General features: G+C 44.1%; 1 protein-coding gene across 1 annotated transcript in view; it reads left to right on the forward strand.

The window, feature by feature from the left end:
• Window positions 1-15507, forward strand: part of LOC127572849 (microfibrillar-associated protein 3-like) — a 42340-nt gene extending 26833 nt beyond the window's left edge. Inside the window, exon 3 of the mRNA XM_052020527.1 lies at window positions 14155-15507. Coding sequence (XP_051876487.1) covers window positions 14155-15074 — 920 coding nt within the window. The 3' untranslated portion in view covers window positions 15075-15507. The remainder of the gene's footprint in view (window positions 1-14154) is intronic.
• The last annotated feature ends 1612 nt before the right edge of the window (window positions 15508-17119 follow it).

The following is a 17119-nucleotide window of genomic DNA, read 5'->3' on the forward strand; positions in this document are numbered from 1 at the left end:
GCATGTGCTATAAGGAGAGGTTGGACAAACTTGGGTTGTTTTCTCTGGAGCGGCGGAGGCTGAGGGGAGACCTGATAGAGGTTGATAAGATTGTGAGAGGCATAGAGTAGACAGCCAGTAACTTCTTCCCAGGGTTGAAATGTCTCATACCAGAGGGCATGCATTTAAGGTGAGAGGGGGTAAGTTCAAAGGAGATGTGCGGGGCAAGATTTTTTACACAGAGTGGTGGGTGCCTGGAATGCGCTGCCTAGGGTGGTGGTGGAGGCAGATATGATGGGAGCGTTCAAGAGGCTCTTACATAGGCACATGAATGTGTGGGAAATATATGGATATTTAGGTGGAAGGGATTAGTTTAGTTGTCCATTTGATTACTAATTCAATTAGATTGACACAACATTGTGGGCCGAAGGGCCTGTTCTGTGCTCTGCAGTTCTATGTTCTCTATGAATATCGAAGAGAATGGAGGGATATGGACCATGTATAGGTAGAAGGGATTAGGTGACATTATCTCAGGTAGTTTGGCATAACATTGTGGGCTGAAGGGCCTGTTCCTGTGCTGTACAGTTCTATGTTCTATGCATTTTTTAGGATATAAGAACAAGTGTAGGTTCCAAAAATCTATCCATCTCTCCCTTGACTGAGTATCCTTAGCTCTCTGGATAGAGAATTCCAAAGATTCGCGATTCTCTGAGAATAAATATTTCTCTTCATCGAGGTCCTAGAGTAGCTGACTGGAGACGCAAGAGACCACAGATGCTGGGATCTGGAGCAACAAACAATCTGCTGGAGGAACTCAGCGGGTCGAGAAGCATATGTTGGGGGGAAGGAATTGTTGATGTTTTAGATTGAAACCCTGCATCAGGACTGAGAGGGGAGATGACCAGTGTACAGAGGAGAGGGGAGGGATGAGTCAGGGGCCCGAGGTGATTGGTGGACTGAGGAGGGGTGAAGGATGATGGGCAGATGGAGCCAGGTAGGGGAGGGGTAGGGGTGGAGTTTTAACTGCCTCTAGGTGGGTGATAGGTAAAAGCAGACAAAATGGAGCCAGGAGGGGTGGGGAGGGTGAAGGTGGACAGCTAGGAAGGTGAGAAGCAGGAACGCAAAAACTACCAGTGCTGGAATCGGATAAGGAAGGTAGGTAATAATGGGGACTATTAGGGGAGAGGTGCAGGGCAGGTGGAACCAGATGGGGAGGGGATCTGGTGGGTGAAGTGTGTGGCTGGTAAGTGGATGGAACCAGGAGGCAGGGGAGGATCACAATCGGTGATGGGAGCTGAGGGTGGGTATGGAAAAGGGGACAAAAATGGGAGGACTGGATGTGGATTGGAAGGGGAGAGAGAGGGAGAGAGAGAGAGAGAGGTACACAGGAGGTAAGGGTTACCTGAAATTAGAAAATTCAGTGTTCATACCATTGGGTTGTAGTCTACCCAGGGAGAGTATGAAGTGTTCCTCTCGCCCCTTCTCATGAGACTGTGGCCTCTACTTTCAGTGTCCCCAGCCACAGCAGAAAATTTTTTAGTATCCACCTTGTCAAATACTCTCAGAATGGGATCTTTGCTGATTCTTCTAAACTCGACTGAGTCCCAGTCCAGTGTGCAGTTAGGCCAGAAGATAAGGAAAGGGATACATTAATTGGAACCTCATGAAGTATTAACTCCAGCACAGACCTGTTGCCCTGGGTAGCCTGTTTGTGCTTATAAATTGAGTGTGTAAAGAATAGGAAGTAAAATGGAATGTGGCTGGTGTGGGAAATTTTGTAAAGTGCGTCCGTACTTTTGGAAACACATTCCTTGCTAATGGCCAGATGCCAATGGTGCAGCTCTTGCCTGTAACTTAACATCACAGGATGCGGCTGAATACGCAATTTGTCTACCAGAGAACGTGTCAGGATTTCTAAAAATACCCCACTGACAAAACCTTTGCTGCAGAGCCCACCTAACCAGTCAGCACTTGGGATTAAATAACAGCTGCTGAAAACATCGAACCAAGCTATCTGTGCACAGAGAGTGGGACTGAAAGTTCTCTTTTGTCATAGAATCAATATAGCAGGCAAAGAGACTATTTGGCCCATCTATTTCAGTCCTTGCCCTTTCGTGAAATTAACTAATTAGTTCCTTGTGTATATTTTTACCATAGTCTGGGGAATGTGCTATCTTATTAGATATCCCTTCTAGGCAGTGCATTCCAGACCATAACTCACTGAGTTAACCTTAAATCTTCCTTGGCTGTTTCTGAATCAGATTTATTGTCACTGACTTAGATGAAGTGAAGTTTGTTGTTTTGTGGCAGTTTTCGACAATTATCCAGTTGTCAGTCTCCCCTGCCAGTGGAAACGGTGCCTCATTTAATTTATTTTAAGACTTGCATCAAGCCTCTCTTAACTTTCCTTATTTTGAGAGAAACTTCTCCTTCTCCCCCTCCCCTTCTCCACAGAACTCTGGTAAAAGGTAACTGGAAATGTAAGGGTTAATGGTGTGCAGCTATTGCTTTAACCATGGTGTGACTATAGTTATGACTGCAAGATGTGCAGGTGCTGGTGAGAAACAAAGAAGTGCTTAAGGCATATCTTGCTTTGCTAAAAGTTTGCTGTAAGCAACTGCCCAAGTATGTGCAGCTTCCCACGTAGGCTTCTTTAGATTAAGTATAAAAGGAGGGGCACTAACATGTAAATCTCTGGGTGGGGATCAGTACAGAGCTCGGGTTACACTGTTTACTCTTTATCTGTATCCCTCACTCCCACTAGCGTTAAAATAATAAAGCATTAATTGCAAGCTCCTTGGTTCTGCTGTTGTCTGCTTTATTACAGCGCGGGTTGACTTTCACACTCAAGTCCCTGATCCATGGTATTATTGAAGTAAATGTTCTCTGCACTCTCTCCTAGGCAAGTACAGTGAATGCGATGCTTACCATTACTCACCAATGCTCAGCCTAGCCAGTGACAGGAACCAGAGAGCAGGCAGAAGTGGGTCTTTTCTGGTTGTCCAGATGTAATGAGAGGTGTGCCATTTAGATCAGAGCTGGTGACTCAACTCTTTCCAATTTATTTAAATGATTTGGATGACGGCAGCAAAGGTGCAGTTGCAAAGTTACTGATGACACAGAGGTTGGTAGGAAAGTGAGTTATGAAGGCAACGTAAGGAGGCTACAAGTCAAAGTTGAGTTTATTGTCATGTGCACAAGTACATGTACGAACAGGTACAATGAAAAATTTACTTGCAGCAGCATCACAGGCACATAACATCAGATAAGCAGCATTCACAAGTAAAACATAAATTTAACATAAATTATACACAATTTTTGCAAGAAAGAACACAATTAGAACAAAAAAAAAGTCCGTTGCAGTGTGTGGTGGTCATAGTGTTGCTATACTGCAGTGATTAGATGGTGTGGGACTTCAGGCTTCGGTACCTCCTGTCCAATGGTAGCTGCGAAAAGATGGCATGGCCCAGATGGTGACATTTAAACATCTTAAATATTGCTTGAATGAGCACTTGAAGAGATGTGATCTAAAGGAGTACGGAGCAGGAGTGGGGAAATAGGATTGAGCTCAGGTTCAAGTTCATTGTCAAGGGCCTATACACACAGGGTATAAATGCCATGAAAATTAGCCTTTTGCAGCAACTGTACAGTACATTACAAACATAGGCTTAAATTAACAAATTATACATAGTTTACATGACACAATGAACATAACAACACTAGTGCAAATTGAAAGAGAGAAAAAGAAATATAGTCCAAGGTAGTGTCAGGGTTTTTCAGGTTGGTTCAAGAACCTGATGGCAGTGGGAAAGAAGCTGATGTTGAACCTTGAGGTCTTCAGGCTCCTGTACCTCCTGCCTGATGGCAGCATCAAGAAGAGGGCATGGCCTGGATGGTGGGCACCCTGGATGATGGATGTCACCTATAGTCTATTTTTAGTCTGAATGGAATGAATGGGCTGTAATGTTCTATAATTCTGAGGCTGAGACTCCATTGCAGTGCTACACTGTTTGGAGATATCGCCTTTCGGATTAGATGGAATCTGAGGCTTGCCCTGCTCTCCAGGGGTATGTGAAAGTTCCCAGGCACAAATCTGATGAAGAGCAATGCAGTTTTGCCCAATGTCTTGGCCAATGTTTGTCCTTCAGCCAATGCCACTAAAACAAATAATCTGTGGGAGCAAATTGTCTGTTTTTATTTCCAACATTAGAACTCATTATCTATGCTGTATGACTCTATTTCAAAGTGCCTTGACATGTTCTGATAAGATAAGAAAGTTATATAAGTGCAAATTCATTAGAGTCATAGAGAAGTCCAGCACGGAAACAGGCCCTTCAACCCATCAAGTCCATGCTGACCATCAGCCATCCATTTACACTTATCCTACACCTACTTTATCCTACTTTACCGATGCACCATAGAAAGCATCCTATCTGGATGTGTCACGACTTGGTATGGAAACTGCTCTGCCAGGGACTACAAGAAACTGCAGAGTTGTGGACACAGCCCAGCGCGTCACGGACACTGGCCTCCCCTCCTTGGACTCTCTTTACCTCTCGCTGCCTTGGTGAAGCAGCCAGCATAATCAAAGACCCCACACACCTGGGTCATTCTCTCCTCTCCCATCAGGCAGAAGATACAGGAGCCTGAGGGCACATACCACCAGGCTCAATGACAGCTTCTATCCCACTGTGATAAGACTATTGAATGGTTCCCTTATATGATGAGATGGACTCTTGACCTCACAATCTACCTTCATATGACCTTGCACCTTATTGTCTACCTGCACTACACTTCCTCTGTAGCTGTGACACTTTACTCTGTATTCTGTTATTGTTTTTACCCTGTACTACCTCAATGCACTGAATTGATCTGTACGAACGTTATGCAAGACAAAGTTTTTCACTGTACCTTGGTACAATAATAAGATGTTTATTTATTACTCACATGTACATCGAAACACACAGTGAAATCTGTCTTTTTGCATTACTGAGAATGTGCTGGGGGTAGCCCGCAAGTGTCGCCACGCTTCCAGCGCCAATATAGCTTGTCCACAGCTCCTAACCCGTACGTCCTTGGAACGTGGGAGGAAACTGGAGCACACAGAGGAAACCCACGCAGACACATGGGGAGAGTTTACAGACAGCGGCAGGAATTGAATCCGGGTCGCTGGCGCTGTAATAGCATTACGCTAACTGCTACACCACTGTGATGCCACACCAATACCAGTTCTTACTTCCCTGGTGGGAAAGTGCCTTAGAACTTAGAACTTAACATAGAACAGTACAGCACAGGAACAGGACCTTCAGCCCACAATGTTGTGCTGAATCAATTATGTTAGTATTAAAATGCTCAACTAAACGAATCCCTCCTGCCTACACAATGGCCTTGTCGCAAGTTGGCTGCTTTCCAAAGTGGCCCGACTTCAATCAGGGGCTCCATGTGCACGGAATAGCAGATGAACGCCACTGCTCCTTTGCACAGTGCCTTCTCATCGATTTGCTGTATCACCCAGTGACACGCTTAATCTGTTTATATCCTTGTAACACCAGTGGAAGGATGAGATTTCAGCAAAAATCACTGAAGGTTTCATTTGGTAAAAGGCACACTCCTTTTTCTTCAAAAAAAATCTGTCCAGAATGTTTTACCTTGACTTACATTGCTATTTATAGAAACCTGAATCTTGTTGGATAATTGATTCCAAGACATTCCAAAGTCTTAAGTGCTTTTTCTTTTGAGCTACGGTTGCTGCCACAGTGCATTGAACAGCCTTCTGTGGTCAGTGAGCTCCCACAACCAGGCAACTCTCCATTAGCTCACAGCTCCAGGGACCTGGTTCAATCCTGACCACTGGCACTGCGTGTGTGGGATCATATGATCGGGCAGAAGATACAAAAGCCTGAAAGCATGTACCACCACGCTCAAGGACAGCTTCTATCCCACTGTTATAAGACTATTGAATGGTCCCCTAGTACAATAAGATGGACTCTTGACCTCATAATCTACCTCATAGCTCTTGCACCTTATTGTCTACCTGCACTACACTTTCTCTGTAACTGTAACACTATATTCTGCATTCTGTTACTGTTTTTCCTTGTACTACCTCAATTGCTCTGTTGTAATGAAATGATCTGTATGGGTGGACAGTGTGCAAGTCAAGTTTTTCACTGTACATGTGACATAATAAACCAATTTACCAATTAGTATAGCAGTTAGCGTAACGCTATTACAGTGCCAGCAACCCGGGTTCAATTATGGCCACTGTCTGTAGGGATCTTGTACATTCTCCCCGTGTCTGCGTGGGTTTCCTCCGGGTGCTTCGGTTTCCTTCCACATTCCAAAGACATATGGGTTAGGAAGTTGTGGGCGTGCTATGTTGGCGCCAGAAGCGTGGCGACACTTGCGGGCTGCCCCCAGAACACTCTACACAAAAGATGCATTTCACTGTGTGTTTTGATGTACGTGACTAATAAAGATATCTTGTCTTATCTTGCTGTACCTGCCAGTTAATGTTGTGATTCATGCACAAAAACACCTAGGCCCCCTGTACTTGTTTACAGTCTCTGTCCATAGTAGTTTGCTTTTTGATTCCTCTGAGGTGAATGACCTTGCACGTTCCCACATTACACTCTATTTGCCAAGTTTTCGGCACTGTCAGTATCCAGTCACAGAGTCCAAATGTGCTCACTGCAGCATGCCTTCCCAACTATTTTCATCAGCATTGGTAGGTCAATGAAGTTTGTGCTGGATTGACCAAGCTCATTGAATGGTTAAAGGGCATATTCCCAAGGATATTTTGGGCACAGGGTCATTACCTGCTGGCATCCTTACCTTCGTTACAAGGAGTACAGCAGGCAGGATATGAAGATAGTGGACATTGATGTGGATGACTAGGGGATAGGCCATGGGGGTGTCGGAAGAGGTGAGGAGAAGCAGACAGCTCAGCGGGCTGGGATGAGGGCCAGAGAAAGCAGCAGCTGGCAAACCTTGCACGACCTCAACCTGCCATCCACATCTGCAGCAAGTGTGGCAGAGATGGTCAGGCCAGAGTGGGGCCTCCTGTGTCACACCATTGAACGTGGAGTTGACCACCAAGGCCCAAACCATTGTCCTCCAAGGCTGAAGGCTGCCATGAGTATTAGTGTGAAGTGTTACCTTAAGGTTGGTGGGTTCCATCACCTTAAGAAATTGTCACGCGGCTAACTCTTTCACCATTGACTATGCCATGCTTCAGAGTCACTTGAGTAATGCCGTCACAATAAACAGATGTATTTCCCTTGATACTGCGAGCCTAGATGAGTTGTGTAATATTCCACAAAACTATACAAGGAGAACTGGAAGACAATATCTCACTGACTTGCCTTAGAAACAGGTCATTTTGTTCAGCTGCCTGGGCCTCCCGTAATCTTGTGCAGTTCAGCTCTCTCCTTTATCCCAAAGAAAACAAACCTACCCCAGACAGTCAGTCCTTATAACTAAAACCGGTCGAGATGTTAGGTGACAGAGGCAGAAACTCTCATCACTTTTTAAAAGACGCCTGAATGTGCACTGGAACAGCCATGAACTCCAAGTACTAGAAGATGGGTTTAGATCTTTCTTTGCCCATGATGGCCTCATTTTGAGTGAAACTTTTCACTTTCATCCCTTCCAGAAGGACTTGAACGTTTTGCCAGCGCCGTATAGTGACTGCATCTCTGACAACTATCTCTTCATTGATAGCTTATAAGAAATTCCACCCCGCAGATTGGGAAGTTTATCGGATTGTGTTTCAAGTCCATTTGACGTGCTCAGTCACACTGCTGCGCCAGTTTACGTTGGGCATCATAGTGCCCGTCCAAACCATTTAAAGGACACGAGATAGGAGCAGGAGTAGGCCACTCGGCCCCTCAAGTCTGCCTCACCGTTCAGTATGACCATGGCTAATCTGTGCTGGCCTCAACTCCTCTTCTGTGTCAGTTCCCCATCACCCTCAATCTTTAAAATATGTATCTATCTCCACCTTAAGTATATCTAATGGTCTGACCTCCAACACTCCTGAGGCCGAAAATTCCAGATATTCACTACCTCGAAGATAAGAAGTTTCTACAGCTCAGTTTTACATGACCAGCCCCTTATTTTGCAGTTGTGTCCCCTTGTTTGTGACTGTACCGGACTGTCTAGGGTCTCCAATGCATCTGGGTACAATTTCATACTGGCAATATTTTAAAATAATGTTACATACCATGATTTTGGTTTCTAAAGTGGTTGATGCAAGTTAGTTTTGCTTTTAAACTTCAGGAATTGATGTATCAGATCAGACGGTGCATGAAATATTCCAGGAATGTCAGTGGTTTATATTTCTGCATGTTGGTTAATGTGAGATGACTGCCCAACACAATTAAGTTTTAAAAGGGTTAACTCTCAAGAGACGTGGGTAGTCATTGCAAGTTTTAATACCAACCTCTACTATTTTTATGATCATTTGTGGTGACTGCACACAATTTAAGTCTTTAAAATCAAGTCTAGTGACTTTTTCTGGTGACGTGGTGGTGCAGCTGGTAAAGCCGCTGCCTCACAGCTCCAGTGACCCAGGTTCAATCCTGACCTCGGGTGCTGTCTGTGCAGAGTTTGCATTTTCTCCCCGTGACCACGTGGGTTTCCCCCGGGTGTTCCCGTTGCTCGGCCCATCCCAAGTATGTGCGGGTCGATAGGTTAATCGGCGAGTGGTAGCATCTGGAGGGTAGTTGATGAGTTGATGGTGGGAAGGGTAAAATTGAGAAACAGAGGACTGCAGATGCTGGAATCTAAATGAAAAACACGATGATGCTGGAGGAACTCAGCAGGCCAGGCAGCATCCGTGGAGAAAAGCAGGCGGTCAATGTTTCGGGTCAGGACCCTTCTTCAGGACTGAAGATGAATAAAATGGGTTGGGTAGGATTAGCTTAAAAGTGGCATGGACTCAGTGGGGCCTTTTTCCTTGCTGTATCTGTATGATTCCAATCAGACTCTAATATTCTTGACTTGGATAAACAGTTTTCATTGGGCTTGGGGAAATGCCCCTTTAAGATGACAATCAGCAGGATATAGAACAGTACAGCACAGGAACAGACCCTTTGGCCCACAACGTATGTGCTGACCATGATGCCAAATTAAACCAAATCCGTCTGTCTGCACACGTTCCCTATCCCTCCATTCCCTGCCTGTTAATGTGTCTGTCTAAATGCCTCTTCAATGCCGCTATTGTATCTGCTTCCATCACCTCCCCTGGCAGCACGTTCAAGGCACCTACAATCTCTGTGTAAAAACACTTTAGATATCTTTATTAGTCACATGTACATTGAAACACAAAGTGAGATGTACTTTTTGCATACAGTGTTCTGGGGAGCAGCCCGCAGGTGTCGCCACACCTCCGGCGCCAACATAGCATGTCCACAACTTCCTAACCCGTACGTCTTTCTCCTTTAAGCTCTCACTGTAAATCCATGTCTTCCAGCATTTGACATTTCTACCCTGAGAAAAAGACTCTGTCTACTCTATCTATGCCTCTCATAATTTTATAAACTTCTATCAGCCCCTGACGCTCCAGGGAAAACAATCCAAGTGTGTCCAGTTTCTCCTTATAGCTAATTCTCTCTAATCCAAGGAACATCCTGGTGAACTTCTTCTGCACCCTCTCCAGAGCCTCCACATCCTTTCTGTAATGGGGCGACCAGAACCTATGACGGCTAAAGTCTTCTGGGAGTTCAGCAGAGGGCTTGCCCAAAAGTGAGTTCTGTGGATGGACCAGTCCCTGGGAAAAAGATGGATTTGGAATTGGTTTATTATTGTCACATGTACCAAGATACAGTGAAAAACTTCATTTTGTATGCCATCCATAGAGATCATTTCAAGACATAAGTACATCGAGGTAGTACAAGGGAAAGGCGATAACAGAATGCAGAATATAGTGTTACGGTAAAGCAAGCACGATAGCGTAGTGGTTAGCGTAACGCTTTACGGTGCCAGTGACCTGGGTTCAATTCCGGCCGCTGTCTGTAAGGAGTTTGTATGTTCTCCCCGTGTCTGTGTGGGTTTCCTCCGGGTGCTCTGGTTTCTTCCCACATTCCAAAGACGTACGGGTTAGGAAGTTGTGGGCGTGCTATGTTGGCGCCGGAAGTGTGGCGACACTTGCGGGCTGCCCCCAGAACACACTACACAAAAGATGCATTTCATTGTGTGTTTCGAAGTACATGTGACTAATAAAGATATCTTATGATTACAGAGAAAGTGCAGTGCAGGTAGACAATAAGGTGCAGGGGCTGTGATGAGATAGATTGTGAGGTCAACAGTTAATTTTTAACGTTCAAGAGGTCCATTCAAGAGTCCCATAACAGCTGGATAGAAGCTGCCCTTAAGCCTGGTGGTGTGTGTTCTCAAGCTTTTGTATCTTTGTGTGGGGATTGATGGTTCTATGTGGTCATTATCACACTGTTGCTTGTGGAAATTTTCTGAGCATGGACTGGCTGCTGCCTTTTCCACATTACAGTGGTGACTGCATTCAGCAAAAGAGCCAGGAAAGGGTTTTGAGCTTTTTGTTTGAAACAAGTGAACTGGTCCCTTCCCGAGGAACGCCAGTTGTTATTCCAGGAACCCAGCAGTTTACATGCCTAAATTAGGCAGATTCATTGAATTTAATTCTACAGCTTGGCATGGGATGGTTTGAATTAAATGTCTGAGTTGTATGTCTAGGGTCATAACCACAGGCTACTGTGCCTCCAAACAAAGGCCACTGTGGTTCGGAATGGAAACCTTACTGTAAAACCACTGCTATTTTGGTACAGGTTACGGTGAATTTTTATGGAACTATTTATGTTACACTGAAAGTTAGTTCAATGTCCTGTACTGTCATGGGAGGTTAAACACAGCCCCAGATATACACTAGGCAACATTTTAATACTGTTAAATGAATATAAATAAAACATGAATCATTGATTCCATGCTGAAATGGAGACATGCCATTATGGTTGGAGAGGGTTACCAGTGACATCCCACCCAAATCTGTTCTAGGGCAGAATCATAAAATTGGTGCAATTTATACCATTTAGCTCATCTTTCACTATCTCGGCCAAGAAGAAGTATTTCAATCAATTCCACTTCTCAGTTCATGGTCTGAAGTCCTGAGGTGACAGCACTTTATTTAATGTTATGAGTACTCCAGCCTCCACCAGATCTCCAGGCAGAGAGTTCTGGGCCCTCACCATAACCTGGGTGAAAAAAGATTCCCCTCTAATCCTTTTGCCATTTAAATCAGAGTCCCTGACTATTGACCTCTGTGTTCAAGGTAATAGGGCTTTGTAATGGTATACATCTTGTTTTAGGGTCTAAAACAAGAGGGCAAAGGTTCAGGTTAAGGGTTAAGTGGTTTAGAAGGAACCTTTTTTTATTTACAGCATGATAACAGGCCCTTCTGGCCCAACGAGTCCGTGCTGCCCATTTAAACCCATGTTAACCTACCAGTACGTCTTTGAAATGTGGGAGGAAACCGGAGCACCCGGAGGAAACCCACATAGATATGGGGAGAACGTACAAACTCCTTACAAACAGTGATGGGAATTGAATCCCGATCGCTGGCACTGTGGTAGCGTCATGCTAACCCTTACGCTACCGCGCCACCCTGAGGAGGAATTTTTCATCCAGAGGGTGGTTGGAATCCAGAATGCATTGGTGAGGGCGTGGTGAAAGCAGAGACTGCAAAACATGTAAGATGTATCTAGACGAGCAGTTGAATCACCAAGGTATAGAACGATATGGATCAAGTGCTGGCAAATGGGATTAGTATAGGTTGTTACAATAGTCAGCATGGACAGGGTGGGCAGAAGGGACTGTTCTTGTGTTGTATGACTTCGTGACGTGATTAAATTTCTTCTCCACCTTTGTTACAAAGAAAACAACCTCCTGGCTGATTTCCCTTTATATCTAAAATTCAAGCTCGTCAACATCATTGTAAATCTCCTCTGTATCCTCTCCAGTGTAAGCACATCCTTCCTGCAATGTGGTAAACAGACCATACACAATACTTCAGCTGTGGTCTAACTAATACTTTAAATCGGTTGAGCTTAATCTTTCTGTTCTATCATTTAATGTCTTGATTAATAAATGAAATTATGACATATATATTCTACACTGCATTACTTAACTGTCTTGATGTTTTCAGATACTGGTGGAAGTTCAGTTCAAGATCCTTCAGCTTCTCTATACTTTACATTCATTGTGTATTCCCGTACTCTGTTAAACCTCCCCAAAAGCGTTACCTCACACTTCTTTGGACTGAAGTCTACTTGTCATTTTTCTGGCAACCATGTCAGTCTTTAGTATCTTTCCAAAACCTACGGCTCTCTTCCTCCATACCAACCATTTCTTTACTTTAATAACCTTATATTTCTCCTGGAGTTGGAAAGAAAATAGTGTAGGGTAAATAAAGGAGATCTTGTGGTTCCTATCCCATGATTGAAGTAGATGGTATTTGAAGATCAAGTTATCAGACCTGACACAAAACTTATTGTCTACTAGGCAGCAGTGATCCCTGCCCTTTTATATGGGATCAATAGTGTGCACAGTATTGTGGTCTCTATATGTGGTCTCACCAATGCTCAATATGCCGTTAAGCTGGAAAGAGTGCAGGAGATTTACGACGATGTTGCAGGGATTCGAGGGACTGAGTTATGGAGAGAGGTTGAGCAGGTTTGGACTGTTTTAATCTGAACATAGGAAATGAGGGGTATCTTATAGAGGTGTATAAAATCATGAGGAGCATAGATAGGGTGAATGTACACAGTCTTTTTCCCAAGGTTGGGGAATCAGGAACTAGAGGGCATAGGTTTAAGGTGAGAGGGGGGAAGATTTAATAGCAACCTGAGGGGCAACTTTTTCACCCAGAGGAGGTCCGTATATGGAATAAGGAATGATGTGCCAGGAGAAGTGGTTGAGGCAGGTACATTAACAACATTTAAAAGATACTTGGACAGGTACGTGGATAGGAAAGGTTTAGAGGGATATGGGCCAAAGGCAGGCAAATGGGACTGGCTTGTATGGGAGACACAAGAGACTGCAGATGCTGGAATCTGGAGCAACACACAAAGAGCTGTAGGAACTCAGCATCTTGTCCAGATGAAGGGTCTGGACCCAAAACATTGACTGTCCATTTCCCTCCATAGATGCTGCCTGACCTGCTGAGTTCCTCCAGCTTTTTGTGTGTAGCTTAGATGGGAACCTTGGTCAGTGTGGATCAGTTTGGCTGAAGATCCTGTTTCCATGCTGTACGACTCTATTTTAAATTGTTGGGGGTATTGGTATTGGGATTAGTATTGGTTTATTACTCTCATGTGTGCCGAGACACAGTGAAAAGCTTTGTGTGCGTGCCATCCAGACAGATCATTCCATACATAAGTACATCAACAGAGTAAAAAAGAAAAACGGAATGTGGAATATAGTGTTATGATGTAGCTCTATAAAACTCTGGTTAGACCACACTTAGAGTACTGTGTCCAGTTCTGGTCGCCTCATTATGGGAAGGATGTGGAAGCGTTGGAAAGGGTGCAGAGGAGATTTATTAGGATTCTGCCTGGTTTAGAGAGTATGCGTTATGAGGAGAGACTAAGGGAGCTAGGGCTTTACTCTTTGGAGAGAAGGAGGATGAGAGGAGACATGATAGAGGTGTACAAAATATTAAGAGGAATAGATAGAGTGGACAGCCAGTGCCTCTTTGCCAGGGCACCAGTGCTCAATACAAGAGGGCATGGCTTTAAAGCAAAGGGTGGGAAGTTCAAGGGAGATATCAGAGGAAGGTTTTTTACCCAGAGAGTGGTTGGGGCATGGAATGCGCTGCCTGGGGCGGTGGTGGAGGCAGGTACATTGGTCAAATTCAAGAGATTACTAGATAAGCATATGGAGAAATTTAAAATAGAGGGATATGTGGGAGGAAGGGGTTAGTCTTAGGCAAGGTTTAAAGGTCGGCACAACATTGTGGGCCGAAGGGCCTGTATTGCGCTGTACTGTTCTATGTTCTATATTCTATGTTCTATGTTATAGCTACAGAGAAATTATTGGTGGTGGAGATTATGATAACTAAAAAAAGATTGGCGTGAGATGTAATCATTTTTTATTGTGTTCATTAATCTGCTGAATGTATTCAAAAGTTTCTCTCTGTTGTTTCACCAGGTAAGTGTTGGATATCGGAGAGTGGTTTGCTGAACATCACTACAGTGACATTTGAAGATCGAGGGAAGTACACTTGTGTGGCCTCAAACCCTTACGGGACCATCAATTACACAGTGACTCTAAGAGTCATCTTCACCTCAGGGGATATGGGCATTTACTACATGATTGTTTGCCTTGTGGCATTCACTATCGTGATGATCTTGAACATCACCCGTCTGTGCATGATGAGCAGTCACCTCAAGAAGACCGAGAAAGCCATCAATGAGTTTTTCAGGACAGAGGGTGCAGAGAAGCTGCAGAAGGCCTTCGAGATTGCTAAACGGATCCCCATAATCACCTCGGCTAAAACCCTGGAGCTGGCTAAAGTCACCCAATTTAAGACGATGGAATTTGCCCGATATATAGAGGAGCTTGCTAGAAGTGTGCCCCTTCCCCCACTCATCATGAACTGCAAGATGTTTATGGAGGAAATAATGGAGGTTGTGGGCATGGATGAGCCAAACCATATCTACGTGGGAGATGCACCAGCAAGACAGGAAGCTCAAGATGAAATGTACTCTGTACCAAATTCTATAAAACGTAGTAACTCATCAGCAGGGGACTCAGACGAGGCATCTTTGCATGAACAGCCCCAACAAATTGCAATTAAGGTATCAGTACACCCCTTGACTAGTGAAGAGAGACAATCCCAGCAAGATACCAGTCACCAGCTTGAGGACGATGACAAGGAGTCAGAGGCAAAACCAGCTGCTGTTGATAAGAGCTCTGAACCTGGGTTGACAGAGAATGCCAGCGAAGTTGTCCCAGCAGCTTCTGTGAAGAGTGACCATGTCACAGTGGTCTTGATGGAAAACTACAAGCATGCTACACCGCCTGTGATTCGGAAACCATCCCGGGTTTTGTATGAGAGCCATGTATAGTGGGCACGGACCTCTAAGCACTCCTCATTATACCCTTCTAGGTCTTAACAATAAAACATTACAAGAAGATCATTGCAGAAGAGAAGCAAATGTAATAAGGCATGTTTTGTTTTAAATTCTGTTGCATCAGATTACTTTGGTCATTACTGACATCACACCTTAGTAGTTGATTTTTTTGGAAAAAAAACACTTAATTTTTTTGCAAAAACATGTAACCATCCACCAATGTTATTTTCGATGAAGCACTTATAGATAATGTGTCACATTACGTAACTGTCCTTTGAACTATTTAATCTGACAATTTTAGCTTATGATCCCATTCTCGGTTGGTCAGACTTAATATTAAGTTGTCACATCATATGCTTCCTGCTGGAATGTAGACAGGTTGGTAGACATTCACTATTTGTTGAAGTAAATTACCAAATACAATAAACATTCATGCATAAGAATCTCATCTCTGTGATAAAAATGGAGAAAGCACCAAGTAAATATTGGGAATGCACAGGAGTATTGGGTGGTGACTATCATCTACTGCATCTGGTGCTCCAAGTGTGGCCTCCTCTACATTGGTGAGACCAAACGCAGACTAGGTGACCTTTTCACAGAACATTTGCGCTCTGTCCGTAGCCGCGATCTGCATCTCCCCGTTGCCAGTCACTTCAACTCCCCCTCCCACACTATCACTGATATGACAGTCCTCGGCCTCCTCCACTGCCAGGAGAATTCCAAGTGCAAACTGGAGGAATAGCAGCTTATTTTCCGTCGGAATTTTACAGCCTAACGGCATGAATATTGAATTCTCCCACTTAAGGTAATCCTACAAATCTCCCCCCCTCCACCGACCATGCTTCTTCCCTTTCCTAGCCTTTTTTCCTCTCCTTACCTCTGACCCATCGCCCGGTGGATCTGCTCTTCCCTCCTCCCCCGCACCTGCCTATCACTATCTCTTACCTGCATCTACCTATCACCACCCTGTGCCCACCCCACCTCCCCTCTTTCGTCCACCTATCACTGCTCTGCTTCTCCCTCCTATATATTGGGCTTCCCCCTTTCCTATCTTCAGTCCTGAAGAAGGGTCCTGACCTGAAACGTTGACCTGCCTGCTTTTCACCATGGATGCTGCCTGGCCTACTGAGTTCCTCCAGCATCATCGTGTTTTTCATCAGCAGTATTGGTTTGGAGTATTGGTTTGTTATTGTCACGTGTACTGAGATACAGTGAAAACCTTTTGTTTGCATGCCATCCAGGCAGATCATGCCATAAATAATTACATCAAGGTAGTAAAAATAACAGAATATAGTTTAGCAGCTACAGAGCACCCTTCAGTCTCCAATGCTCCAGTGAAAGAAATCCCAACCTGCTCAACCTCTCTCCATAATTCAGTCCCTCGAGTCCCGGCAACATCCTCGTAAATGTTTGACCCATTGTCCCGAAATTAAATCTCTTCATTGTTGGCTCTTAGCATTTATCTTGTCAAGCCCTGTCCAAATCTTACATCTTTCAATGGGTTCATGTTGTTGAAGAAGGAAGATTAACTGCTATTAACAAGCCATCTTCAACCCACTGTCAGTCCACTCTAATCTGTGTCATCCATTTTCCATTAACCTCTACCCTATGCCCTTGGTTTTCTTCACCCTTCCCCTTTCTTTGTAACTTAAAATAAAGCCTGTTTTCTAAATTTTCCAGTTCTGATGGAGGGCCATAATCTTGAAACATTAATATTATTTCTGGCTCCACAGAGAGTTTAAGCATTTTTTGTTTTTATTTTATCTCCACTGAGCTTACGGCCTCACCAAGGGGCCAACGATCGCATTATCTTGTACTGAACCATACAACGTAGAGTTTAAGCATTTTCTGTTTTTATTTCGTATTTGTAGTGTCTTTTTTTTGATTTATTAAAAATCTGGCATGGGTAAAAGTGGCAATCAATGTATTGGATTCTGGTAAAATTCCAACTGAAACATTAGGATTTGGATGTCTCCTTCTGGGAAGAAGTTCCATTGTTTCATGTTGGTTTTATTGACACATGTTTTCAGTCCTGCTCT

This window comes from Pristis pectinata, chromosome 7, assembly GCF_009764475.1.
Source record: "Pristis pectinata isolate sPriPec2 chromosome 7, sPriPec2.1.pri, whole genome shotgun sequence".
Classification (NCBI taxonomy): Eukaryota; Metazoa; Chordata; class Chondrichthyes; order Rhinopristiformes; family Pristidae; genus Pristis; species Pristis pectinata.